At 28.7% G+C, this 27075-nt stretch overlaps 1 protein-coding gene and 1 non-coding gene across 2 annotated transcripts; one reads left to right on the forward strand and one right to left on the reverse strand.

Annotated features, from left to right (window-relative positions):
- Nucleotides 1-1264: 1264 nt before the first annotated feature.
- LOC123301067 (SET domain-containing protein SmydA-8-like) lies at nucleotides 1265-25697 on the reverse strand. Its single transcript, XM_044883795.1, has 10 exons — nucleotides 25571-25697; nucleotides 13349-13494; nucleotides 12990-13136; nucleotides 7793-7982; nucleotides 7546-7725; nucleotides 4880-5074; nucleotides 4342-4652; nucleotides 3471-3730; nucleotides 2480-2708; nucleotides 1265-1316 (listed from the first exon to the last, which is right to left on the reverse strand). The coding sequence occupies exons 1-10, from the start codon at nucleotides 25592-25594 to the stop codon at nucleotides 1265-1267; spliced, it is 1734 nt and encodes a 577-aa protein (XP_044739730.1). The 5' UTR covers nucleotides 25595-25697.
- Nucleotides 14904-14975, forward strand: Trnae-uuc. Its single transcript has one exon. It is a non-coding gene; the product is annotated as a tRNA-Glu (tRNA).
- Nucleotides 25698-27075: the final 1378 nt, after the last annotated feature.

Below are 27075 nucleotides of genomic sequence, written 5' to 3' on the forward strand. Positions count from 1 at the left end.
TGATTGATAAAAACTTAAAATTGTTAAAATTTTTTTATTACTAAGCAAGATGGCATTTTTATTTTTACCTTTTGCGAATTATTTTAAAATAAATGAATTTTTTTAAACAAATTAATTAGATATTCAAAAATCGTTCCATGAATTAATTAATTTTCAATCATTTCAAAATATATTGAAACTTAGATTAATAATTATATTTTGGATTGACGTGATATATTATTAATTAAGTGAAACAAAATGATCCATTTGTATTATACCACCATGGAACTCATCTAGATGTTTGCTTCATAAATTTTCAAGTATTGAAGATAAATTTTTGTTTGGTGAATTTTTTTAAATTATTTTTTTTGTGATTTTTTTAATTAAAAGTTTTTTATTGCTACCTGCTGTTCCGTAGGACACCAAATCACTCAATTTAAGTAAAATATCACACGTTTTTAGAAATGCCACACTTGTTTTGTTGTCATGGCTTGTTTTTGTTGTTTATCAACATGGATAATTATCCAGATAAATTTCTCGTACTTTTCTTAAGGCAATTCTTTCATAAAACGCAATCTAAAAAAAAAACCATAAATTAAATTAATAAGAATTAATAAGAAATATTTAAAACTATTATATAAGTATCTAACGGATTTATTTTTCAATTGTTGCAAACTTTTTAAACTATTTTTAAAATTTTCGTTATTGTTTTGTTTAAATGACGTCATCACATAATAATAAAATATAAAGTTTTAAAAGTTTAAAAAATAATATTTGTTTGCCCTCTGTTTTAAAAATGAAATGCAAATCATTTTTAATTTTAATTTCACCCTCTCTTATTTGAAAATGGCTCGCCATACATAAATAGAATAAAAATATATCTAACTATCTCACTTTTTTTTATTATAAATAATATAACATTGGGGGTTGGGGTTAATATATATGAATCAATAGTCAACTTATACAACCAAACATCCCTTATTGTTGTTTTTATACAATTACAAACAATTTTTCGAAATTTACAACAATTCTAAAAAAATTAAACTTGAAATATATTATTTTTAAACTAAAATAAGCTTTAAATATATTTAATGAAATAAACAAATGAAGAAATGTGCTTTTTAGAACTTACCCTAAATTTTGCATGTAAAGTCACTTTCAATAATAGTTGTTACTTGTTTAATATAAAATATTTTTAGTTTTTGTTTCTAATAATATAAAATTTGTTTGTATTATTATCTCAATAATGCATTTATTTTCTTTTTTTCTAAATAATGCAGTTTTTTTAAGCAATCGAACTTTGCGATGATAATTGTGTAATAGCTTTATCAAACGTACTAAACATGGAACGCTGAGCATATAGGGTTGCTGAAACATTCTTTAACCTGCTACCCGCGCGTCCCGTATTTGTCTAAGTCATGTTGGGTTACTGCGCGAGTATAAACATACTATACGGACACGATGAGAAGCTCACTGAGAACTGATCGATAATATACGCGCATGTTTACTGAGCTACATAACTACTATACAGCTAAGAGCTATGTTATGTATTTTCATACTAATGTATAATATTTTTATATATGTATATTTCTTCAATACATGTTCAAGCATTTCACACTAAATTTGTTCTTTATCTTTTTTTAATAACGACGTCATTGTTTTTTTTTTGTATATATCTATTCAGCATGAATCTTCTTTTATCAATATACCGTTTGTTTGTTGTTTGTTTGATTATTTATTCTTTAAATAAAAATTTTAGGTAGTATAGCCCCGGCATAATTCTTCATTGAGCATGCTTTATGGCCGCATGGGAAATTTTTGCAGGATCCCGTTTAAAATTTGCTCTTGAACGTAAAAGTGCAGGTTGTCGGTGAGTAACCGGGAGAATTTTGTTTTAACTAATTTTTTTTTAAATAAATAAGTGATATTGACCGAATCGCGTCGGAAATAACGAATACGACTTTTCCACTTCTTTTTCCATAACGCAATTCCCGGAAAATTGTAAAAACGGTTTAAGTGATTTTCCGGGGGGTGGCGTTGAGGTAAATGAATGTTTTATTTCGTTATTTCGAGTCGATTGGTGAAAATTCCATCTTTTTAGCATGTATAGAACAGAAAGTCTTTATTGTTGGGTCATCAAGCACTTAAAGCACAACAATCAAGCACTTAAAATGCAATTAGGCAAAAATTTTACAAAATATCTGATTTTTTCATTGAGTTTTTGAGGGATAAAAATAAAAAAATACTGTTTTCACAAATTTGATGAATTTTTTACTCGAAACCTGGAGGGCTTAGACAAAAATGTTTAAGAACATTTTATGTTAATTTTGATCGAATTATATAATAAAATTTGTATAAATTTTAAGTTAAAATTCATTAAATCCGATATTTTCTGTGATACATGCGGTATATTTTAAACAAAAGAAAGGAAAATGAAGGATTGTTTAGGATTCAAGAAATTAAACGAAATAAATAATTTTTATAAACTTATATTCTTCCAACAAATTTTTGCCAATTACGTATTTTATTTAATGCATCATGCGCAGCTTCAGCCATTAGTCCTTCTGATGAAGTACTTGGTTCAAAACTTAAAATTTTGTACGATTCTTCTAAACATTTAACAATTTCCCTTAAACGATATCGTAACTCTGTTTTTGATATGACTTTATTATCAAAATCTCGTGCAGCCAACACCATTAATGGTGCGTGTAATTCGTAAAGCGTAATCCCTACGAAAAATCATCCTAATATGTACTACCAATATCTAAGATTAACCCTATATTAGATGCCTGAAATTCAACTGGTTGGAATGTTGATAGGCCAGCATTTGATAGACCAGAATATCGAAATATTACCAAAGTAAAATTGTCTGTTTTCAAGTTATTGTTGGCATTATTTTGTAATGCCCATTTTTATCTGTTAGGATACGCAAATTCGTTCATGAACACATCGATAACCAGGTCTGATTAAGGAAGTCGGTGATAGATTTATAAAGGATCTAGACAAAAGATTTCTTTTTGGAAAAAATATTAAATTTTATGTAAGGTATCAATTGTGAATAATAAAAATGGAGGTGGGCAAGGCCCGCTTATGCCAATTCCCCGTAGCTTTTGGACCTTATTTTCTCTCCCCAATGCCACCCAAATCTGTTGAGCTACTTACCGGGAAGATAAATAAATTAGCTCATTTTACCGAAATATAAAATGTACTAATTTTTAGTTCATTTCCATAATTCCGCCTGTTTGTTTTTTGTGTAAGTAGGAAGTTATAAACACGTTATAGAGCTAAAAATTTATCTCCAAGCATGAAAACAAGCAATATCGATCAAACGAGATAGAAGACTCGTTCAATTATCAATTTTTTTTTATATATTTGAAAAACTAACTAGATTAATTGATTTCTAGTTTGATATTATAATCAATCATTAGGTGGCACATCAACCTTCCAAGAGATGATATTCCTTCTTGGCATCTGAAAACCTGCATATTTACCTCTTAATCTTGAATATCCCGGCTCTAATATATTAAATATTCTTAAAACATCACGACATATTTCAATTTTACGATTTAATAGTTCTTTTGTTAATTCATGTATCATATATCCAGAAATTTTACCATAAAGTTGACTTAACGTGTGTTTTACAGCTAAACAATGATAGTGCATTGGATGTAACACGTTACAATAACGTGTTAAAAATGCCTCATAACCAATTACATCATTTGTATCAATTTTCTCTAATTCATCACCAATTCTACAAAGAGATTATTCATTTATTTTGATAAAGCTACAAAGAAAACATAAAGTAATAGATATATTGTGGAAGCAAAATAATGGTAAAATTGAAATTAATATCGAAAATTTAAATTTTATTTATCAATTAATCACCCGTTTATTGATAAATGGTAAGTAATAAGGTGGTCTAAATTGTAACTACTGAAAAAGCGGTACACTTCTTGGCGGGATTTATCTAATTTGAATATTTTTATTGACCTTAAAAATGGTAATAACAAGTATTGCCATCTGGTCGTCGAAATTGTAGCTACTGAATTCGGGTCTTCTTCTGATTTTAATTAGTACGAATTATTATCGCCAGTTGGCGAATTACAACTCCAAGTTATCAATACATCTTTTGTAAAAAATTCATATCGCGCGATTCTCTATACGAAATACTATCAATGTCATTGTTTTTATAAAGACAAAGAGACATATTATGCCAAAAAAAGTTTGAATTGATAGTGAATTTCGCATGAACTGTGTAGAGAATCGATGTGGGTCGTAAAACAATTTTATACAGAAAAAATTGGATGCAGAAGGAAATAGTATGCTCACCACAGCAGTAGAAAAATTCATAAGAGTTCTTACCTATCCATAAGCATATTCATTGATTTTGCTGTAACCACATAGCCAGAACATGTTTTTTCTGTTGCTGTTATGTTATTGTTATTTGTATTTTGTAAAATATTTTCTTTTTTACTTTTTCTACGTTTTTCATTGTTACATCGCCATATTGCATTATGGTCTAACGGATTTGTACTTAATACGAAACCGGTATGACATTTTGGGCATTTCAAAGCACTTAAATATGTTCCCAATTCAGTTGGATCACTACATCGATTACATTGGCATAGGAAAAATTTATTTTCTAATAAACTTTGACGTCTTTTTAATGTACTCTGCAAAAATGATCAAAAAAATTTTTCAATACTGTTTCAACTTATTTTATGTAGAATTGCTGAAACTCTCCTGTCTGTAGTTATCTGGGGCACCCTGTATAGTACGGGAATTAGTATATCAAACTTTCTCGGTAAAAATTACAAAATAAGAATTTGAACATTTTGTTTCATCATTTCAATAAGACAGTAAAAAGTTTTAAATAAAAGTTTGACACGCTGAAACTTACTTGCAGCGTGTGAGCATAACTTAATGTGATTGGTTGTCCTTTATCTATTGTAATTGCTGCACGAATTGTCATTTGTAGTGTGGCTTCATCATCAATATGTGTTGTATTTGGTACACAATCGTGAGCTAATAAGAATGCTGATGGGTATAAAGCTCGCAAATGAATATCATGATGTCCAATTTCAAATGCATTCACCTGCAAAATTATTAATTGGAATATAACAGAAATTAGGAATTTGATTCGATGAATATAGGAACAGGGAGACCATTCATCCCCAAAAGAAAATTCGACTAAAGCGCCTGAATTTCGGGTTAAAGGGTCGTAGACGCGGGTATAAGACAGAAAATACTAAAATCAGGCGTATATAATGTAAATAATTACTAAGGGGGCGTCCATAAATTACGTGAGGTGTTTTTTTAAATTTTCTGTCCCTCCCTCTCCCCTTGGTGAGATGTCGTGAGGTTTTAGTCAACCCCCTCCCCCGTCCCCCAATCTCACGTGAGATTTTTCAGAATGTGGGTTTATTACGTAAACGCGTTAGATTGTTTATTGTAAAAAGAAAAAAACAATTTGGTTTGTGCTTTTATTTACGACTAGTTAAGACTACCAATCAATATTGCTGAGAGTTATAAATGTAATAAAAAGTTAAGAATAGAATACTTAAATTATGTCTACTGTGATAAAAAAAAAAAGACTAAATACACTGTACCGTGAATTCAGACTAAATTGAGCTATTTAGTATAAAATAAATATGGTGGTTAGACATTCAGTAGATATATAACGTCGAAGTATGAATGAAATAATTTTTTTCCGAACGAATTAGCGAATAATCGTAATCATATTACGTTAACGCTTAAGATTAAATTTTAAACATGTACATACAATTTGGATTAAATTCAACAAAATAGTATAATATTTTTTTGTTTCAATCAGAAAAAAAAATTGCGTGATATTTGTCGAGACCCCCCTCTCCCCAACGTAAGATTAGATGATATTTGACTCGACCCCCTCCCCCCTTAATCATCTCACGTAATTTATGGACGCCCCCTAAGCTACTAAAAACAATAAAAGGCATTATATAATATCTAGTTTAAGAGCGAATTCAAGGTCTCAGAGGATAACATATTTGATAAACCAAGAATGTAATTCTACTAAATTTGTGTCATACTTTTCAAATTTGAGATCAAAATAGTCCTAGCTCTAATAGGTTACAAGAATGTGGAGTCCTGATCCTGGAATTAAGCATATTAGTGATAGCTAGGGAAAAATTGACATCACAGCTGAAAAGAATGACCCAAAATTAGTGGGTTTCAGAAAAAATTCCAATGAGATCGGATCAAATTTGCCTGTGTTATCAAAAAATCGAATTTTTGAACTTTATGACGTTATTAGAATCCAAAAAATTTAATTTTGCTCTATCACATCCAAATTTTATCCAATTTTGATAAACCAAGTATGTAATCCTACTCAATTTGTGTCATACTTTACAAATTTCAGATCAAAATTGTCCTAGCTCTAATAGGTTACAAGAATGTGGAGTCCTGATCCCGGAATTAAGCAAATTAGTGATAGCTAGGGAAAAATTGACATCACAGCTGAAAAGAATGACCCAAAATTAGTAGGTTTCAGAAAAAATACCAATAAGATCGGATCAAATTTGCCTGTGTTATCAAAAAATCGAATTTTTGAACTTTATGACGTCATTAGAATCCAAAAAATTTAATTTTGCTCTATCACATCTAAATTTTATCCAATTTTGATAAACCAAGTATGTAATCCTACTAAATTTGTGTCATACTTTTCAAATTTGAGATCAAAATTGTCCTAGCTCTAATAGGTTACAAGAATGTGGAGTCCTGATCCCGGAATTAAGCAAATTAGTGATAGCTAGGGAAAAATTGACATCACAGCTGAAAAGAATGACCCAAAATTAGTGGGTTTCAGAAAAAATACCAATAAGATCGGATCAAATTTGCCTGTGTTATCAAAAAATCGAATTTTTGAACTTTATGACGTCATTAGAATCCAAAAAATTTAATTTTGCTCTATCACATCCAAATTTTATCCAATTTTGATAAACCAAGTATGTAATCCTTCTAAATTTGTGTCATACTTTTCAAATTTGAGATCAAAATTGTCCTAGCTCTAATAGGTTACAAGAATGTGGAGTCCTGATCCCGGAATTAAGCAAATTAGTGATAGCTAGGGAAAAATTGACATCACAGCTGAAAAGAATGACCCAAAATTAGTGGGTTTCAGAAAAAATACCAATAAGATCGGATCAAATTTGCCTGTGTTATCAAAAAATCGAATTTTTGAACTTTATGACGTCATTAGAATCCAAAAAATTTAATTTTGCTCTATCACATCCAAATTTTATCCAATTTTGATAAACCAAGTATTTAATCCTACTAAATTTGGATCATACTTTTCAAATTTGAGATCAAAATTGTCCTAGCTCTAATAGGTTAGAAGAATGTGGAGTCCTGATCCTGGAGTTAAGCATATTAGTGATAGCTAGCGAAAAATTGACATCACAGATGGAAAGAATGACCCAAAATTAGTGGGTTTCAGAAAAAATTCCGGTAATATCGGATCAAATTTGCCTGTGTTATCAAAAAAAAAAACGAATGTTGGGATATGTTAACACATTTCATTATACATACTTCTAAAATTCCACACATTGTATGTATTTCATCTTCTGAATATTCTAAAAATCCCCATTTCTTACGAATTCGATCCACAACATACGTTTGATTTGTATTCCACAATTCTGGTAATTGTTTACGAAGTAAATTATGTGATTCCATGTTTAATATTGTATTCCATGCTGTTGGATTTGATTTCTTTAACATAATTAGAAAAATGAAAAAAATTTCTAGTAAAATTAAGCTTTTGGTTTTTAGTTATTACCTTTAGAAGTAAACATCTAAACGGGACTATAGCACAAAACTCAGAAGAAAAAGAATTATAATCTTTAAAGTTAATTTTTTTATGAATTTCTATACTTTTAAATGCTTTACATTCTTCTTCACTGTGGCCGAATGGTTTATGACGATTTACACATTTTGTTTCACATAACGGCCATTCGCAATTGTTACACCTAAAGAATAAATATTAGAATTTAAGTAAAACTTATATATCAAACGATACCGTTTTTAAATAATTTTTTTTTCATTTTATTTTATTTCGATAACGCATAATAACGCATTCTGTGTGGGGAATAACTTGCGGTTTTGAAATCGAAAATGAACCGTTTTGTGATTGAATATTACATGGCACCCAATTTTATTAAACGTATGTATGTACGTGGTTTTTCTTTTCGCAGCGGAATGATCATGGGTTCACAATTTCAAACATTTTATGGTAGTTAGTTTACGTGTTTACGCCCGTTTCCCACCATAACTATATCATAATCGAAAGAATACTCGATAAAAGTATTTTAGAAGTAGTACTATCTTTAGATTAGTAAAGTCTTTGAAGGGGAGAGAGCGAAATATTTGGGAGCTTTTAAGAGAAATTTCATTGAAGGCTTTTTATAATCACTGTATATCAAGGTATTCGCTCCGAGCGTGAATTTCGTTTCCATGACAACGATACACTACTTTAATTATAGAATTAATGGATGCATATATAATTGTGTGGATTGCATTGAAAACTTACATTTAAAATTTAATATTCTTGTTTCACAAATTTAAATAAATAATTACGATAATTAACATTTGAAAAATAATATTTGTACAATTTGATTTCTTATTTTCACAATTTTTAATGCATTAAGTTTAATTAATTAGTGTTTTTCAATCATTTTAATTTGACAGTTTCTATATCATTAACATGTAAATAATTGCAAATTAGTCATAACAGCCCACTTTATCTCCAAAATTTTTCACTTAAAGCGCTGGCATCGATTTTATTATCCCCACCATGACTACGCACACAACGAATACCATCTCATTGATATAAGTAGTATCTCATTAAGATAAATCTTTCATGGTAGTCACAGTGATGAATTTATGTATAGAAAGGGGAAGCTGTAGTATTCAAATGTTTAAGTTTTCATTGGAAACGAAATAGTTTGGTATAATTTTTCTAGCCATATCATTTAATCGAGAGTCAAAATTAGCTAAGTCGGTTTGCTTGTTCAAAGTTTTATTTGATTAAACAAATTTAATTTGATCTTCAGGTATGTTGTAAGATATGTTCATGTTCTATTTCTTAACGTTAAAAATCGGCAAAAATTTATCGTTAAATAACGAAGGAGAACGCTGTACAAACACACTTAACGGCGGAGTGCTTCGAATTAAACAAATATATTAGTGACTAATTGTCTTTGAAAGTTTTAAACCCCCGATGTCTAAATCATTGAGATATTTAAAATGTTTATGATAAAAAAATTAAATGTATAAATTTTAAGCTTTAATTTAAATGCCCAAAGAATTACGCAAAAACACCCTCTACAAATTAGACAGATATTAAAAGCCAAAAGAATCCTTCACTGAAAATTTCAGTTGAAGCAAGGTACTGACAACTAAATCATCTAAAAAAGCTTTAATTCTAATTTATAATTAAACAATTAATTCTAGTTTAAAATTCGAATTCAAAATAATATCTGCTTGGTATCGAAAACTAAATTATTAACATTGGATAATTGTAATTTAACGTAGGGTACCTACTGAAAAGTAAATAAGGCACTAGTACAAATCTTTACCTGTTTGTATTCAAGAATCCAAAAATCAAAAATTTTTACCTTCTTAATATTACATACAGAATTAGAAGTTATTAAATTAAAAATATAGAATTTGATATTATAAACTTTTAATTGAAAAAGCCGTATTTATATCGAGAAATTCGTATCGGTAACGGTATCACAAACCAAATTATGATCAATTCATTCGCATTCAAGATTTTTTTATCCGTATTAAGGCTTTTGTCAGTTTAATAGTTAATATAAAAAGCTTTTAGTTTTATATAATATATAAGCTTAATAATAATTTAAAAAGCATTAAATTTTGTTTACAGTTCTGAGTTCTAAAAGATTTATGAAAGTATCGGTAGCGAAATTACTATTAAAAAAGTTTTAATATAATATATGATATTGGAGACTGAACGACTTTGGAAAATCAGCTGGGGGTCCAGGGTTCGAATCCCAGATTGTTAATCGCGTTTTTTAAGAAAAAAATGAGAAAACTATTAAAGCAAAGATTCTGAACAAACAGGACAGTGACAATCATAGCAAGAATTTTGATAATGATATATCCAATTCAACATGTTTCATTGTATCGAAATTAACAATTTCTGTGGATTAGAATTGAAATTAAGCATAGATTTATTACAGGATACCGAAATTTAAATCGAATTTGTTTTCATTGACTGCTATCGCAATCGTGAAAGTTATTATTATAGTTAGAATACTTCGACATATTGTTTCCCTATTGTATATAATTTTGGAGGGTTAGAATTTTACGATACAGAACCGTAAGCAGTAGTTTGAGAATAGTATACATACCTCGATTTGAAAGGAAACATTTCACTTACTCACTTTTTTGCCTTCAATCGCCGGAAGCTACTTAAATTATTTGTTACATCTATTAATCACGCGAATCAGGTTTTTTACTTCGCAATTACTTAGTAAAAATGCACCAACGCAAGCCTCGCGAAATCGAATTTACTAAAACGTTATTAAATTTTGGACTAGGAGAGTTAACTACTACTCATTACAAAATTTAAAATTAACAGTTTGATATCACATTATATTTACAGTAACACAGGGTTGCAAAAAACAAAATTGAAAAAATTTGTATGTAATATTAGATGTGAATATGATGAATTGAAAAAAAATCAAAACTATAAAATTTTTGGATAGCAATACGTAAGTATCATAATTAAAATTAGAAAGAACTTGCAGTTATGTCAATCGAAAAAGACAGATCGAAATTTTAAAAATAGCGTAGCACTTCACTTCCCTTAATTGGTAAATTTGACGAATAAAAACAAAAAATTCATCTTTCTAGCCCACAAAAAAGCTTTAAAGAAATTTCATTGTTACTATTGAAACCAGGATATTATAGATTGATCTCTTCTATTTGCGAACTTTTGACATATTGAAATATTTAAACTATTTAATTTAAGTTTGTGTTTAATTAATAAAAATATTTATTTCTCTAGACGCCAGAAAACTTGGAAGAAGTTCGAAATTTGTTGCTATTGAAACCAGTCCAGTGTTTATTTTAAATTGCGGTTAGTGGGTGATAACGATCAATAAGAATCTCGCAGTACAAAACATTAAAATGATCTAGCGTTACTTCTAAAAGTTTGATGAAAAAGATATCCAGTAGGCTTGTTAAATTTCAGAACTTTTATTTGGGAGGAGATGCAAAAATCTCAAACCAACAGTTTGGAATGTACATATGATGGTATTGTAACTAATGTCGCTGCATTGAAGTCTCTTGATTGGGAAGGAAGACTGCTTTTCGGACGAAGTAGCAGAACTGAAGACAGTAAGTATCAAGTTTGGTAAGCTTCTCTTTTAGTTTGAAGACATACAAATTACCAAATTCAGTGAAATAGTTCCAAATATATACAAGAATGAAAGAATCTTTAGGTAAAATAGTAGAGGTTTAACGTCGTTTGGAAATACCAAATAGATGTTTCGAAATAAAAGTATAAAACATAAAGAAGATGCCTTCACAAGAAAGTCGTCGGTGGATCGAGGTGATTAAGAGTCTTTAGCATTTCAACATTTCTGTTAGGATTTCTCTCATTACGAATTAGGTCCAAATTCACAGTAACTCACGTAAAAATTTGCATAAAAGCATCCATACCCAAATCTTGAGATCACGAAAGTTTCTTGTAAGGATTATTAAGAATTTAAGAAATAGTATAGAGTATAAACTTTGTGGTACATACCGAAGTTAAATACAGAATCGCATAAAACAGAAATTTTCGTCTGCGTTCAAATAAAATAAAAAAACCTTCCAAGTTTTTTACCACTAAGTACTTAAAGTAACGACATCTCCACTTTGGAATTAATCAATATACTCGTATACTCATGCAAAAAATTGTTTTCGTTTTTAGGATTACTTTCCAGATATTTGAAAAGAAATAGTTATGAAAACCTTTATTTTAAAGCGATAATTTTATATTTTGGTTTATAAAAGACAAGAAGTTGACGTGGAAGGCATTAAACCATTTCAATAAATAACACACTAAAAAATATCTAGTATGTTGAAATAATTCAAAGATGTTAAAAGAAGTCTGGTAAGAAATTCAACTGAAAGAATGTTTTGAAATATAAAAATAACTGGAAGAATTCTTGTTTGGAGTTCTATGAAATTTCAACAGTGCCAAATACTACTGGGTGTTACTGAAGATATGGTTTTGATAGGTACTCAATAGAATTATTCATGACATGGAAATGTGAGTAAATTTTCTTTAAAAGTTTCTAAAAGTAAGTTTTGATTGATGGCAATAAAATTTCGCTTCTTTAAATTTGAAAATCTTTGGAGAATAAGAAAACATTTGGTTTTTGATTTTGAATATTCAGAATGCTGCGCGGCGTTTCGGTTAAAAAAATTGGAAAAACAAGTTTTATGAGAAGAGGAATTTCCAGAATAAGAAAAATTTTAATATTTAAAAGATAAAGTAAAAAATAACTTACAAACTGATAATTGAATATAAAAAAAGTGTTAACTACCATCTTCGATCGAATATTTCAAAAACCTTTTCGATTGGAATAAGAAAGTTGAAAGTTATACTAATTTGATAGAACATCGTCTTTAATTAAATCACTTAGAGTTGAGAAAACCGCCAGAATACGAGGATTCACAAGGTTGGTTCGAGTTGAATGTTCATAATTGTAGGGAAGACAAACAAAAGTTATAAAGCACAAGGTGGGGGGAAGGCGTATATAATTTTTTGAAAATTATTAAAATACATAGTAAGCAATGATTTGTAATCAATCAGTATTGACTTGCAATAGCTCTTAAATGCGTCAAAAAAATTTTTAAATTAAATCCATAAAAATTAAATAAAAAAGGTTTTTTACGAGCAAAAAAAGTCATGCAAAAATCATGAATGTCTTTTGATAAGAAAATATATGTTTAAATACCTTTTAGAATACTTAAGTTGTTCCTCGTTAATTGGGGAATGACATTCCAGACAATTTACACCAGAATTACTGAGCGGTCCCACAACTATAGGTAATTCATCTAATATAATTTCACCAGGCTCCAAACGTTTGGCTGCTAAAATATACCTTTAAAAAAAAATTCAAAATTAAAACTTTGCTATCATATAAAATTATTGTAAATTACTTTTTATCCACGAAGTGTTAGGCAAAATTTGTATCAAAAATTATATAACTTTTGATTTCGTATCTAAGACGACAACTTAAAAACATGCAAAAAATGACATAATAAATTTAGCAGAAAATAGATTCATTCATCATAAAATTGTAAAATATTTTACCGTCCCATAATGTTTGAATTAGCAATTTCATATGTGATATTTGTAGAAAGATTTTCGTCAAAATCGTTCAGTTGTAAGTCTTGAAAAGATGATGATATATCAGAATTTGTAATATCCGAATGACATTTACTTCGACGATGATGTTTCTGGAATTAAAAGAAAAATTGAATTAAGTTTACCATGTGGAAACCCAAAAAAAGTTATAAAACATTTTGAATGAATGAAATTTAGAAGATCAATGTGACATTTCCTCCATTCTTTGGAACTCGTAATAAAATGATTAAGGTGGTGATTGTGATTTTAAAATCTGTTAAACTGCAAAACGGTCCGGGAAATTTACGAGAAAATATCGTGGCAGAATGATGACAGTGCCGAGATTTTATTACCAGTTTGAGATATCATTCTCACTGCCATTTTCTAGGTAATTAATTAGGTAATTCAGTATCATAGTTCAGTATAAGAACGCGATACTTAAAAGAAAAGAAAATTTTTGCGTAGTCTTCATGACATCGAAGCCTGAAAACGCAAGGCAGAAAAAATGTTTATTAGAAGAAATGATAAAAATGTCATCTTAATCAAGAAACAAGAAACGCAAATTCTAATAAAAAACATAAATAAAATCAAACTGAATTTATCGATAATTTTTGAAAAGTTATATAGAGTTAATATTGTAATGAAAAGCAGGTCATTAATCAATATATTTCATGGAAAAACGAATACCGCTTACTGCATTTTTCTTTGCAGGAAAGAATTAAAAAAGATTCTCATATATTTGAATACAAAAGTTTTCTAAATTAATAATGCTTCAAAAATATCAATAAAATACATATTCGTGACAACAAAAATCTACAATTACTGCAAGAGATTATTCAAGCTTTCAAGTCCATCGAAAACTCATTTTATTGCTAATTAATGTAAAAAGGTCACTTCCAAAAATATTTATACCTACTTAGCCAATTTAAAAAAGTTATGGATAGTAAAATTTCTGGACCTTATAACATTTACTAGGCCTAAACTGGTGAAAATAGCCATAAAATTTTGAAGAACAATACATTATTTTCAAATAAATATAGGCAAAACTTTGATGTTTACAATTATTTAAAGTGATGCATCAAGAGAATAAAAACTTGTTTTTCTATGATATTTTTAAGAACATTATCGTAAATAGTTTAAAAAAATTTTTAAATTTCATTAAAACTTGTCTATAATTAAAATTATGTAAATACATTATTATCTATATGTGTATATTATTCAAAAATTTATATTAACATTGCCAAATTTTATTTTAAATATTGAGAGCAAATTCTATGATTGACAAATGATGTGTGTATTGAATTTTTATTGTTTAATTTGTGTGTTCAAATGCCAATAATAAAATGGAAATATAGGGTGTATGCGCTATAGTAATAATAGAATATTTGAATGAAGAAAAGAATGTATCATAACTATTTCAAAATAAAAGAAAAAATTATTTTATTCATTAAATAAGAACAAGTCAAGGTTGAAATACTTTGATTCATAGTACTGTTCTTTAACTCTGTAACAATTGTATATATCCGATATGGTCTAGTGGCTAGGATACCTGGCTTTCACCCAGGAGGCTCGGGTTCGATTCCCGGTATCGGAATTTTTTTTTAATTTCTAAAATGTTTTCAAACATTATTGTCGCACGTTGTCCATTAGGTTGACCTATCAGATAATCTATAATTTAACAACTGAGTAGGGGCGATATTAAAAGAACTGCACTACTGAAGTTATGGGCCCGGAAAATTTTTAGTTGCCTCGCCAGCAAAAAAATTGATTCGCTTTGAGCTAACTAGGTAGATAATTGACTTTCCGACACTGTAAAAGTTGACAGGCTCTTTGGACAGCTTATTATACTGTAAAATTTTTAAAAGAAGTAAAAAAGGAACAAAATTGAATTTTTCGTCTCAATTTTCTGTAATTAAATCATACTTTCTATATTTTCACTCGTATGTCAAAGTTTATAAATCAGTACAACCATTTGACATACATGTAATGTGGATGGTGTAATTACTCTAAAACACAAAGTGTAAATAGTTTAAATAATTCATAGTACAAAAAAATAAAAAATAAAAACAAACATTTTAGCAATACATAATTGACTTATTGAATATTTTAAGTAAATATAATAATAAAGTGAAATAAATGATAATAGAATTAGTATCTGTATGACAATGATATAGAGATGAGTCTAATATTGGATTGATGCCAATATAATGATCGTGATTCTTCTAAATACAAATTATTGTCATTTTAAATAACATAAAATTTGTATTTCCTTCTCTTTTATATTGTTATGAGTATTATATTATGTGACATACGGTAGGCGTTTGATAATTAGTTTTATAGTTTATAAACTAGCCATTTGGGACGAGTTTTTAATTGTTAATAAAGTTAATAAAGTTCGGAAACTAAAACTCCGACAATTACAGAATCGCGCTCTTAAAAGTATGAAAACAAGAAAATATTTTCATCAGAAATTGTTATGAAAAGTCAAATAGCCATTACAGTCGGGGGTCCTCTTTTCGGTCTTGTAGAAAACTGTTCAGTCTTAGAGGTTCCCCGACGGTAATGACGATTTGACTTATCATAACAATTTCGATTCTGTAATTGTCGGGGTTTTAGTTTCGAACTCTATCATAGCTTTATGTCCTCTAGAGAGCGTCGTATTCAATTTAATGTGACGGAACATAGCCTATAACCAGCGGGCGATCAAGACGCTGCTAACGATACCTCATTTGCCAAATTTTGATTAGTAGATAAGAAGCTAGGTAGGAACAGACAAAATACTTACACTTTAAACTATTTTGCGGTTAAAATTTCGAGAATATACATATATAATATTCGAAAATAATCCCATATGCAATAAAAAATATAATTTACTATTTACTATTACAGTGCAACCTCGATATAACAAATCTGAAGGGAACCAGTAAATATTCGTTATATCAAGTAATTCATTAAACTGAGGTTTGTAATATTGAGGTTAAGTTGGTCTAAAATTCGTTATAAAGAGGAAAAAAGTGTCGGAACCTCTCGCGACATGAATTACATACTATGGAGCATACTAACTGTCATATATTGGTGGGACTTTATACGTTATATAAAGGTTTTGAATTGACGAATTTCGTTATTTAGAGGTATTTAAATTTTTTATTATAGTTGAAAATTCGTTATAAAGAGACTGTTCGCAAAAAATATTCGAAATGTAGAGGTATATTTTATATTGACTCTTATGGACAATTCAAGGGGATTGCGAAAAATTTGTTAAATCGAGGAATTCGTTATATTGAGGTTCGTTATATTAAGGTTGCACTGTATTTAGTTTCGTTCGAAACTTTATCTCCGCATATTTAGACAATCAATCACGGCCTAAATTTTTTTTCTATATTAAATAGACTTGGTGTATTCCAAAATAATAAAAACAATTGATGGAAAAGCTCCAAAGAATATATTTTTTTCCGGCGCTTTTACTTAAATGACTAGGCTAAAGCTTTAAGATAAAAATCGATATTATTTTATCAAGTGAATTTTGTTATAAAATAAATGAATTTATATTTAAATTATTTTTGGTTGACAATTTTATTCGTATTTAGAGGAGAATACCTATATATTTTCGCACGAACAAAAAATTGGATCCAAGTATCATTGATTTATACCTAATTTATAATTGGAAATAATATATATTGCATAATTCTATCATATGACATCCTCCCTCCCTTCGCATGGACCTGCCCTGTACAAAAATCTTATACAGATTAAGTTTTCCAAAAAAGTTATTTTTTGAAACACACGTTATTATAAGCTGCCTACTCGTATTTATAATTTTTTTTTAAATAAATCAAAATGTATAAAGAATACAATTCGTTGAAATTCATTATCAAATTTTAGATGTGATGCATCATATAATACACAAATATAATTTTAGAGATGCGAGTAAGGATATAATAAAAAATTAATTTAAATTTATTTAAAACTTTTTGGCACAACTCTAAAATGCAGAAAATTATGAATAATTCTATTTCAAAAAAATTTATATAAAATAAGATTTACTAGTGGTAAGTACTTATACGCAAATGCAATACAGAATGTATGTTTTAAAATTGTATATACACTTTAAGAATAGTGTTAATATAGTAACTTTTTATACCATGTATATATGAAATATATCAAGATATACTAAGTTTAATCCCGAGTTTGTAACGCTTAAAAATATTGATGCAAAAAACAATTTTTTGGTATAGGTGTTCATTAAATCACCTAAATAGTCCCATTCCGGTTGTCTGTCTGTCCGTCCGTTAACACGTTAACTTAAAAACAAAAAGAGTTTTGAAGCTGAAATTTTTATAGCGTGCCCAAGACGTAAAAAGTGGGGTTGAGTTGGTAAATGAGCAACACAGGGCAATTGAGTATTGGGTTCGTAGGACCCATTTTGACCGTCAAACCGTCAAAGTTTGAAACCGTCAAAGATAGAACAAAAGTTTAAAATCTAAATCAGTTTGTCAAATTTGTTGGTGCTATGATGCCACCAACAGTTTGTGGCATCATAGCTCCTGAACGGATGAAGTGATTTCGATCTTTTTTTCTTTGAAAAGTAATTTGATTGGGAGTGTTCCTAGCTATGTTTCGAGAAAATCTACTCAGCCGTTTGAAGATCATCACCTCTTCTAGTTGTTATCCGATAAGGAAATAAGAACTGTTTCGATAACATTACCTTTCAAACAAACAAAAAATCAAAATCGGTTCATCCGTTTAGGGGCAACAATGCTACAGATAGACACGGATACAGAGACAAATTAAACTTATAACACCCCTATGTATCGTATCACATCTATGTATCGTTCTAAAAATTACAATCTGTATGGTGTAGCTTCTTTTGTAAGTCAAGTGTATATTTAATTTAAATTAAATTTGTTTTGCATATATTTTCCAGTAAACATGTAATAAAAAAACATGACCACATTTCATTAGATCTTGTTAATGTGGTCTGGACATTTTTAGCACGAGTGAACTACTTAGAATATTATTCACCAGTTTTACCAATGTAAATAACAAAAAAAAAATCATAATTCTGTTATGTTAAGTGGATTGCACTTCAATTTATATCTCTGTTTTCTAAGAGTCATTTACAAACTCCTACACTGAATAAGTTGAAAAAATTTTTTTTAAACAAATAAATGTTTCAAAGTATATTATTGAAATAAATTCCTAAAATATACGAAAGTTTGATGCAATAAATTTAACAACCAACAAAGCTAGTTGTTTGAATACCTTGTAACGTACTAGGAATAAAAGGTACATCACAATTTAAACAGAAAAAACCACCAATCAAAAACACAGTCATTGATTATAATTTCCGGATTTTATCATATATAAACATTTATATGATAAAATTGGGATTTATATGATAAAATCCAAATGTGAAATAAGTAATGATTGATAAACTCAATTGAAATTTAATTCAGATGAAATTATTTGTTATTTTAAATATTAATTAAAACACACCTTGTCAATAATAATTATCTTAATAATATTTCAAAATATATATATTATTTTATTCTACTCTTTTCCAACTGTTTATTTGTTCAATTAAAAATTGAACCCTTTGAATACAAAAAGAAAACCTTGGGAAAAAAGTGGTACGGTAACCATTTAAAAATGAGCCTATACATGTAAATCATTAAAAATCGAATAATTTTCAAAATAATTAAAGTTTTTCCTTATTTTATCTTGGTTATAAACAGAAAGAATTATTTTATCTATCGAAAAATAATATTTTGATACGAAAAATTTGTTAAAAATTGAATGAACTATTAATTTTGATTCTTTGACGCCTTTAACTATTCTTCTATTTTGTACTTTTGGGTATAGCGTACTTGATAGGTGTATTCAAAATGAAAATTTTTTATTTTCTATCCAAAATAATTCGAAGTGTATGTCTCCCCAAATTTAAAACATTTTTGGTCTGCAAAATCTAAGAATTATTAAGTTATTTTCATAACACTGTACGAACAAGTGTATATTTATGTTTTTCTTGCACATTTATCTTGCAAATCAAACCGAGCGAAGAAATATTTTGCCAAAAGTTGCTGGATGTATTACATCATGAAGTTTGTTATATTTTAATTTTTTTAAAAAGATTAACCAATATTATTTTTTCTTAAAAGATTTTAGACAATAAATTTGCACCAAAGGACGTGTTCATTATTTTTTTCATAAACGTGAAATAAAAATATTGTGGGTATATAGGTAGGCTAATTGAAAATTTCTAAGAATATTATTTTAGCTTTTTAGCGTTTGGCGCGCCGTTATCCTAAATTTGAAGATTTACCATACAAAAATTGATACACTCATAATTATTTTAAAATATCAATCAAATTATATTCATTTTGACTCGATGTGTAAACACATATTGCATTCATATTTTAAATTAATTCGAAAATATAAAAATAGTTCAGAATGCATAATGAAATTTAGGTCATTATCAAAAATTTAATTATAAATATGAAAGATATGCATGCATTAGAATAAATCACTCAGTCCTTTTGATGTCAAAAAAGTCTATGCTACAAGTCCAAAGACAGAAGCCAAATAAAAAAAAAGCGACTGCAAAAATTTAATTTCGTCAATTTTAAATTATTGTACACGCACAACTACGCTTAGTATGTAGTTTTCTCGTGATTAATTAAATTTCTTCTTGGAAATTCGTAAGTCATTAAAAGCATTAAAAATGAACACATTAAGAGAATAAAAAGATTATAAATATTTGGCAAAGATATTATTTGTAGATAATAAAATAAAATATTGAATTAAGTATCTGAACAATATAATTAAAATATTTTTATTATGAAATCTTTTAAATATAATATTATTTTAAAATGCAAACATACTTAAAAATATTAAAGTAACAATTAAAATGATAATTTTATTCATATTTTATAAACAATCAAATATTTTAATATTATTTTTATTTGTTGAGGTGGGCGCATTATAGTAAGAGATCCACCTGTAAAATGCCTACATATATCGAAAATCCAGGCGTAACTATGATAAAAATTATTTTAATTCGCTTACAGATGCATGAGAAAACCAGGATAGGTTACAAACGCTCCTAAAGTCGGATTTTGTCAAGGTGGTAGGTCTCCTTGAGGGAGCAATATCTGAGGGGGGTAATGTGAAGATAAAAGGGTATTGGATAGTATGTGGCAAAATATGTTTTGACCTAAAAGCTATTTTTTAGTTGTATTTGTGTTTGTAAAATAAAATCCAATATTCAGGGCCGGATTAACCCTCAACGGGGCCCTAGGCAACCATCAATTTGGGGGCCCTTTTTTTCACGTCCGTTCCCTTCTTTTTTCGATTAAAAAATACAAACTTTTATCTTTCATAAAAATTTTATTGTCCCAATGTAATAATATCAATAAAATTACTATCTACATTTTAAACATGTCGTTTTCTACATTTGTTTTCGGCAAATTCATCAATTATATCATCAGTATCGATTTTGTTCAATAAATCTGACTCAATGCAAAGTATACCTAACATCTCGAGTCGCTCTTGTCGCGTTGTAGCTCTTTCAGCAGCTTTGATTCTTTTTAATTGCGAGAAGGATCGTTCGGCAGAACAATTTGTGATCATTAATGTTAAAAAAATCCGAAGAGCTATTTCTGTGTTAGGAAATACATCGGCTAATTGATCTTCCATTAGAATCTTATACAAATGACTATGAGTTTTTTGTGCGTCAGTGTATCTGGAGTTCACGTAACTTTGGAATTGTTTCATTTCAATAAAAAATTCTTCCAAATCTCTAGAATAAAAACGAACTAAGTTATTTATAGCTTCGTGGAGGTCTCCATCACTTAGAGAAAAGTTGATGAGAAATGCAAATCTCTCTGAAACTTCCATATACACTTTTGCACGTCGTTTGATTTCACTGTGAAGATTGTCGATGATTTCGAGGAAACCTTTTGTCCTAAAATCATCGCGAGGCGAAAATTCTACTTCTGGAGCATTTCCGTCATTAGGTTGTTTTTTTCTACGACGAGTACGTTTTACGATTTCTGTATAACCTACACCAGGTAATAATTGTTTTGTTTTTTCCTCGAAATCATTGAACTTTTCACGGAATGAAACTAAACTCTCTTCTATTCTATTAAATTTCTAAATTATCCTGTACGTTGTTTAGTTGTGTCCTATTTGTCCCTGCGCAACCCCAAATATTACAAGTTCTGATTATATTTTTCTTTCACTCTCTAGAATTTTATGTTTGTAAGAAAATTTTAGAAGTCTTTTTCATTTTTCGGGGGCCCCCTAAAATCGGGGGCCCCAGGCAACTGCCTATTCTGCCTACTTGTTAATCCGGCCCTGCCAATATTGACTATCAATTTAATAAAAAAAAATTCAAAAATTGATCAGCTACCTTCCAAAGATTTTTAAATAGACTAGCAGATACCCACCCGCTTCGCTGGTAAATTTCAACTTTAAAAACAAAGACTACCGCGTTAAAGTCCTCGCTTTATCTTACCTTAGCGTCTCTTTTGTTCACAATTTTATGAATTTAAAGTTTTTGGTGCGGAGCCTTAGCAACATAAAAATATAATACAGCCTATGTCTGTTTCTTGCTGACACTGCAGCATTCTAAAGGTGAAATAATTTTTAAAATCGGTTTAATAGCGGTTTCAAAAATGACGGATTTTCTTTCTTATCGGGTGCCTATGTCATACAAAGAACATACACTCCAAGTTTCAGGTCCCTATGATCGGCGGCTTTGGCTGTGCGTTGATCCGTCAGTCAATCCATGAGTCATTCAGGACAAAGTATTTTGTATGTATTCGTTGTGTGCTTAATCATGGTAGGGACACTAAAATCGACGCCAGCGCTTCTAGGGAAATATTTTGGCGTTAAAAGAGGCTGTTATGACTAATTTTCGATTCTTTACATGTAAATGTTATAACAAACTTTCAATATATTATACTTATTTAATGCCTTGCATCAATGATTATAAAAGTGTAAATGGATTTGGTGACGGATTGTTTAACACATTATATATTCGTTGATAATAATTAATAAAATGCCTCGATGATTTAATAGTTAATAACACGGAAGCCAAATCAATTTTGCTAGACTTAAAAAAATAATTTCTTTAATTTCAACATACATTAACAAAAAATAATAACAATAATACATTTATTTATAATGTATATGTTTATTGCCAAAATTAATGTCTATTTCAATCACGGAAAAAATTATCTTACTCTGTCATTTTAAAAAGTATATTTATGATTTTTTCGGGGATCCGTTGTTAAAATAAATGAAAGTAAAAATTGTATAGTTCACTAATTCTTTGGAGAAAAAAACACTCTAATAACTTGATTATTCTTTTTATATTCCTTTGAGGATTGGTAAAGATAAGTTTGGTAATAAGGAAACTTGAGAATGTAACCGTGGCTGGAGAAGGAGAACCTCATTAAGAAAACAATACGTAAAAAAATGCTTTATGCACATAAAAAAAATGCTTGTTTTCTCGTTACCTGCGAATTAATCTTCATCAATCCCCCTAATTAACTGGAAAACCCAATAAAAAGAATCATATAAAATTTTCGATCTACTATCATCGCCAATTTTTCCTAACATTTTTGGCTGGATTTAAAGAAGTTACCTACAAATCACGAAATCATAGCAGATTTTCGAATACACCATCTTGCACCCGCAACCACCAGCTCTTTCAACCGACATAAAATGTTTTTGCACCCATCATTAATTTATTATCTCTTGACTGTAAATGGATTAGGTAAAATTGAAAACAAAATTCAATCGGAACACTTTATAGCATATGGCTTATTGTATGCTCAACATGTTTTTGATTAATATAAGTTTATGTTCAAAACGAAAAAAGTTTGAAATACTTAATTACCCTTCAAATTTTATTATTTATTTTTTAAATAAAATACTGAATGTATTGTTTTTCAAAAATGTTCCGGTTTCATTTATTGTAGGCGGTTTTTTATGCCAAGATTCAATGATATATTCTTTTTAAATTTTAATAAATTGAACTAATTTTTGAGTGCTTTCCAAAATTATAAAAAATGAAATATTGTGAGACAGTTTTGAACTGCAATTTGTCATATCCATTATTTGGAAATATCCTACAATTTTTTTTTATAATTTGACTCTATGGTTTAACAATAGATATAGGTTTATGGGAAAAGTGCCTTTCACATATGGGGTCAAAAACATTTCATAATGATATAAAAATAATTCTACCCTTTATTTTTTCACTCCACAATTTTCCTACTTAAATAAGACTACTTTTAAATAGTTCTACTTAAATAAAATGTTTCTATTCCAATATACATTTTTTTAAAAGGGCCCTTTAATTAAAATATACTCAAAAATAATATTGCAAGACAGAAAAACGTGAAGGCATGCGGTGTAAAGGATTCGATTTAATTAAAATTTACTCAAAAATTATATTACAAGATAGAAAAACGTTAAGGCAAGCGGTGTTAAGGATTTGATGTGGTGGTATTTTTTCACGATGATTTTGGCTATACTACGAGCAAAGAGCATTCAAGGTCTAGGGTTGAAGCTAAGTCGAAAGTCGCCTTAGTTTCCAACGTGATAAATCTTGTGCTATGAAGAGAGGGGGTTGACACCTTTATCAAAATTTGATTTGTTGCATCAATATTTCTAAACGTTACAAACTTTTGGTACCAAATTAAATATAGTCTGATTTATTTCATATATACAGTCTATAATATAAAAATATAGAATACATTCATTGATAATCAGCAGCTAGTCGTAAATGAAAAAAAAAAACTTTATAATTTTTATTTTTCATTCATATCGATAGTGTAATATCATGTAAACTATTGTGCCATTGCCAAATGCAAATTGATACCACAAAAATTTTCAAAGAAGAAAAATATTATTAAATATTTTTTATTTTTGTAAAAAACTCGAAATTTTTAATAATAAAAATAAATTTTTTAAGTATAGTTTAACATTGAAATGTTGACAAAAAGTTTATTGTTTTAAAAATATTTCTTTTGAACACTTTATTAAGACAGTCCCCCAAGCAAAATTTATAAGAATATTTTGGAATTACATTTTCCAAGTTCCAATTTTACTGATAAATTTTGATAAAACTGTAGGAAATTCGGAGTAAAATTTTATGATATTATGTTTTTTTCGAAATATCGAATTCTGAAAGTGAAAAGAAACATTATTTATCAATTTGGAGGTGTCACAAACGGTTTTCTTTTCTCAATATTGTTCTAATCAAACATCAAAGAAAGCTAAATCGAAAAACTGAACTGTGTTGACAGTTTTAACAAAAAAGATAGGTTTATAGGAAAATACCTTCTATTAAAAATTATTTAATTATAAATTTTCCAATTAATCCCAACAAAATTACTTTTAATACACACATATTTAAATAAATTCAGTACAATGATCAAAATACAAAATTTAAAGGGAGAAATCGAGAAATTTCATTACATATAAAGGGCTTTAAAACTTTTACCTATATATAACTGTTGCAGAGTTGTTAAAAATTTAAGAACAGATATCTTTAAGTTTTGGACACACAGAAAATTTGTGTAATAAAGTGCAATTTAAATTGCAATAAAATTTAGAAATAAAATAAGAAAGCAATATTATCTGTGCATTAAAAGTCTTAGGGTTCAAGCCTGATTTATGAAAGATTTCTCTTGTACTCTTAGAATACAAAATAAAAAACTGACTTTAGTGGCCAGGGGTCTAGCCAAATTATCTGCAGGATATAGGAAAGATACGTGCACTCATTGATACCAGGCTTCCCGGTAGCCTGCAGATAGCCAGAAAGTCTAAAATGGCCTTCTGTTAAATTTTTTTTTGCTGAGACTTTCTGATTAGATTTTCTAGCTACATTCTGGATACCTTGCAGGTATGCGTAAATGTATATCTTCTCCATATTCTGCATATAAGATGTATAAACCCCATCCCCTTTCAGTTTTTTTAATACAAAAGAAGCCATACATAAAATTCACTACCCTCAGTAGTTCAGCTTCAAAGACTCGAGTTTTCGACATAGAACTTAAAAAAAAGTATATTTAGAAGCATCGCGTCGTTAAATGGTAAAAAGTTGTGAAAAGTTGATAAATATTAGATTTAATTATGAATTTTCGATTGAGAATGAAGATTCCTGATTTAAATTACCTTCTTTTTGTGAGATTTATGCATGTTGTAAATAAAAACTTATTCAACTTCACTACCAGTTAACTTTGAAAACACAATAATTATCATTTATTTAAAATGATAATTTCAACTGAAAGATTTTAACTAAACAAAATCGTTTGAAAGAAAATTATAAAATAAATTTTGGTGCGCGCCAACTATTAATAATGTTTATTATAAGTACATATGATGCGCCCCACCAAAAAGAAAATAACCAACCACCCGCATACTTAACTAATAGTTTAAATTATCTACCAAGTAATATGTCCGCTTCATACTTTGTTTTCATGTAATGATATTGAATAATAACAAATTGTTTGTATGCAATACTGTACACTCAAATGCACTATACCGGGTGTTCCGAAAACTTCACACGATGGGGGTTTACAAGGCCGTATTTAGAATTCGAAGGCCCTGGAGCCAAAATCCTACATTAGACAACCTTTGCTAATACGACATTAGAAATCCTTTTTTCTATCGAATTTTGAATCAATTTAAAACACAACAATAATTTTTGTATTTTATCCGAATTGTTTGGGGCCTTGGGGCCATGACTCCGCTGACCCGGTCCTAAATTCGCCCTGAGTGATTATTGACTTTCCTTAATAAATATAAAGGCTGTGCACAGGTTAAATAACTGAACTTAAAATATATAAAAACTTTAAATTAGAGACGCTAAAATTTTCCTATTGAAATTTGTTCGAAAACGTTTCGTTAAACAGATCTCGATTTGTTAAGTTACAGAACCATAGGAGAAGATATTAATGAAATAAACTGGATTTATTGTTTCTTTTTTTTGCTTTGTATTGACCAAAATTATTAGTGAAGACACTGCTGATAAAAATTGAATTGAAATAACACTGAAAATTTGACGGTAGGCTATTTGATTTGTAGTATTAAGAAAGCTGCAAATTTATTATGCACTTTTTTGAAATACCGTGAATGAAGACACTGCTGATAAAATTTTGGACATTGTTGTTTTGCTGGCACATATTTGGATCTTGATAAATGATATTCTTAATTTTTTAGCTTTTGCAGAAAAAGTAATTTTAGACTTGCGTAACAATTATCAAAAGCGAGAAAAAGGTCTTGATTACGACCAAGGGTTGTATGAGCAAGTTGTGCACATCCCATTTTCTTCATCGTTTTAGCATGGGGGGGAGAAGTCTAACAAGTGGATAAAGTTTTTTAATGGCATGCGACAGACTAAATCGATATTTAGATAATTATATTCAATTTTCATAATATTATTAAAATTTTTAATTGACTATTAAATATACATTTAAAATATTCATAAAATTACATCTTCCAATTAATAAATTTAATTTGCCAAAGTGTTTTAATGTTTGCCAACTATGATTAAAATTTATAATAAAATAGTTTTCATCACATAATTGTTATGAACTTAGATCGTAAATACATACAAACCGCAACAGTATATCAATTTTGAATGGACTATTTTGAAACATAAGTTAGTACAATAAATT

Source organism: Chrysoperla carnea, chromosome 5 (assembly GCF_905475395.1).
Source record: "Chrysoperla carnea chromosome 5, inChrCarn1.1, whole genome shotgun sequence".
NCBI lineage: Eukaryota > Metazoa > Arthropoda > Insecta > Neuroptera > Chrysopidae > Chrysoperla > Chrysoperla carnea.

Bases quoted from the DNA above. Each gene is read 5' to 3' on its own strand.
- LOC123301067 (XM_044883795.1), bottom strand. From the start codon at position 25,594: ATGCATAAATCTCACAAAAAGAAG. The intron at 13,137-13,348 runs GTAAAATATTTT...TTTTTTTTAAAG, and splicing joins AATTCAAACATTATGGGACG to GTATATTTTAGCAGCCAAAC. The intron at 7,726-7,792 runs GTAATAACTAAA...ATTATGTTAAAG, and splicing joins TTAGATGTTTACTTCTAAAG to AAATCAAATCCAACAGCATG.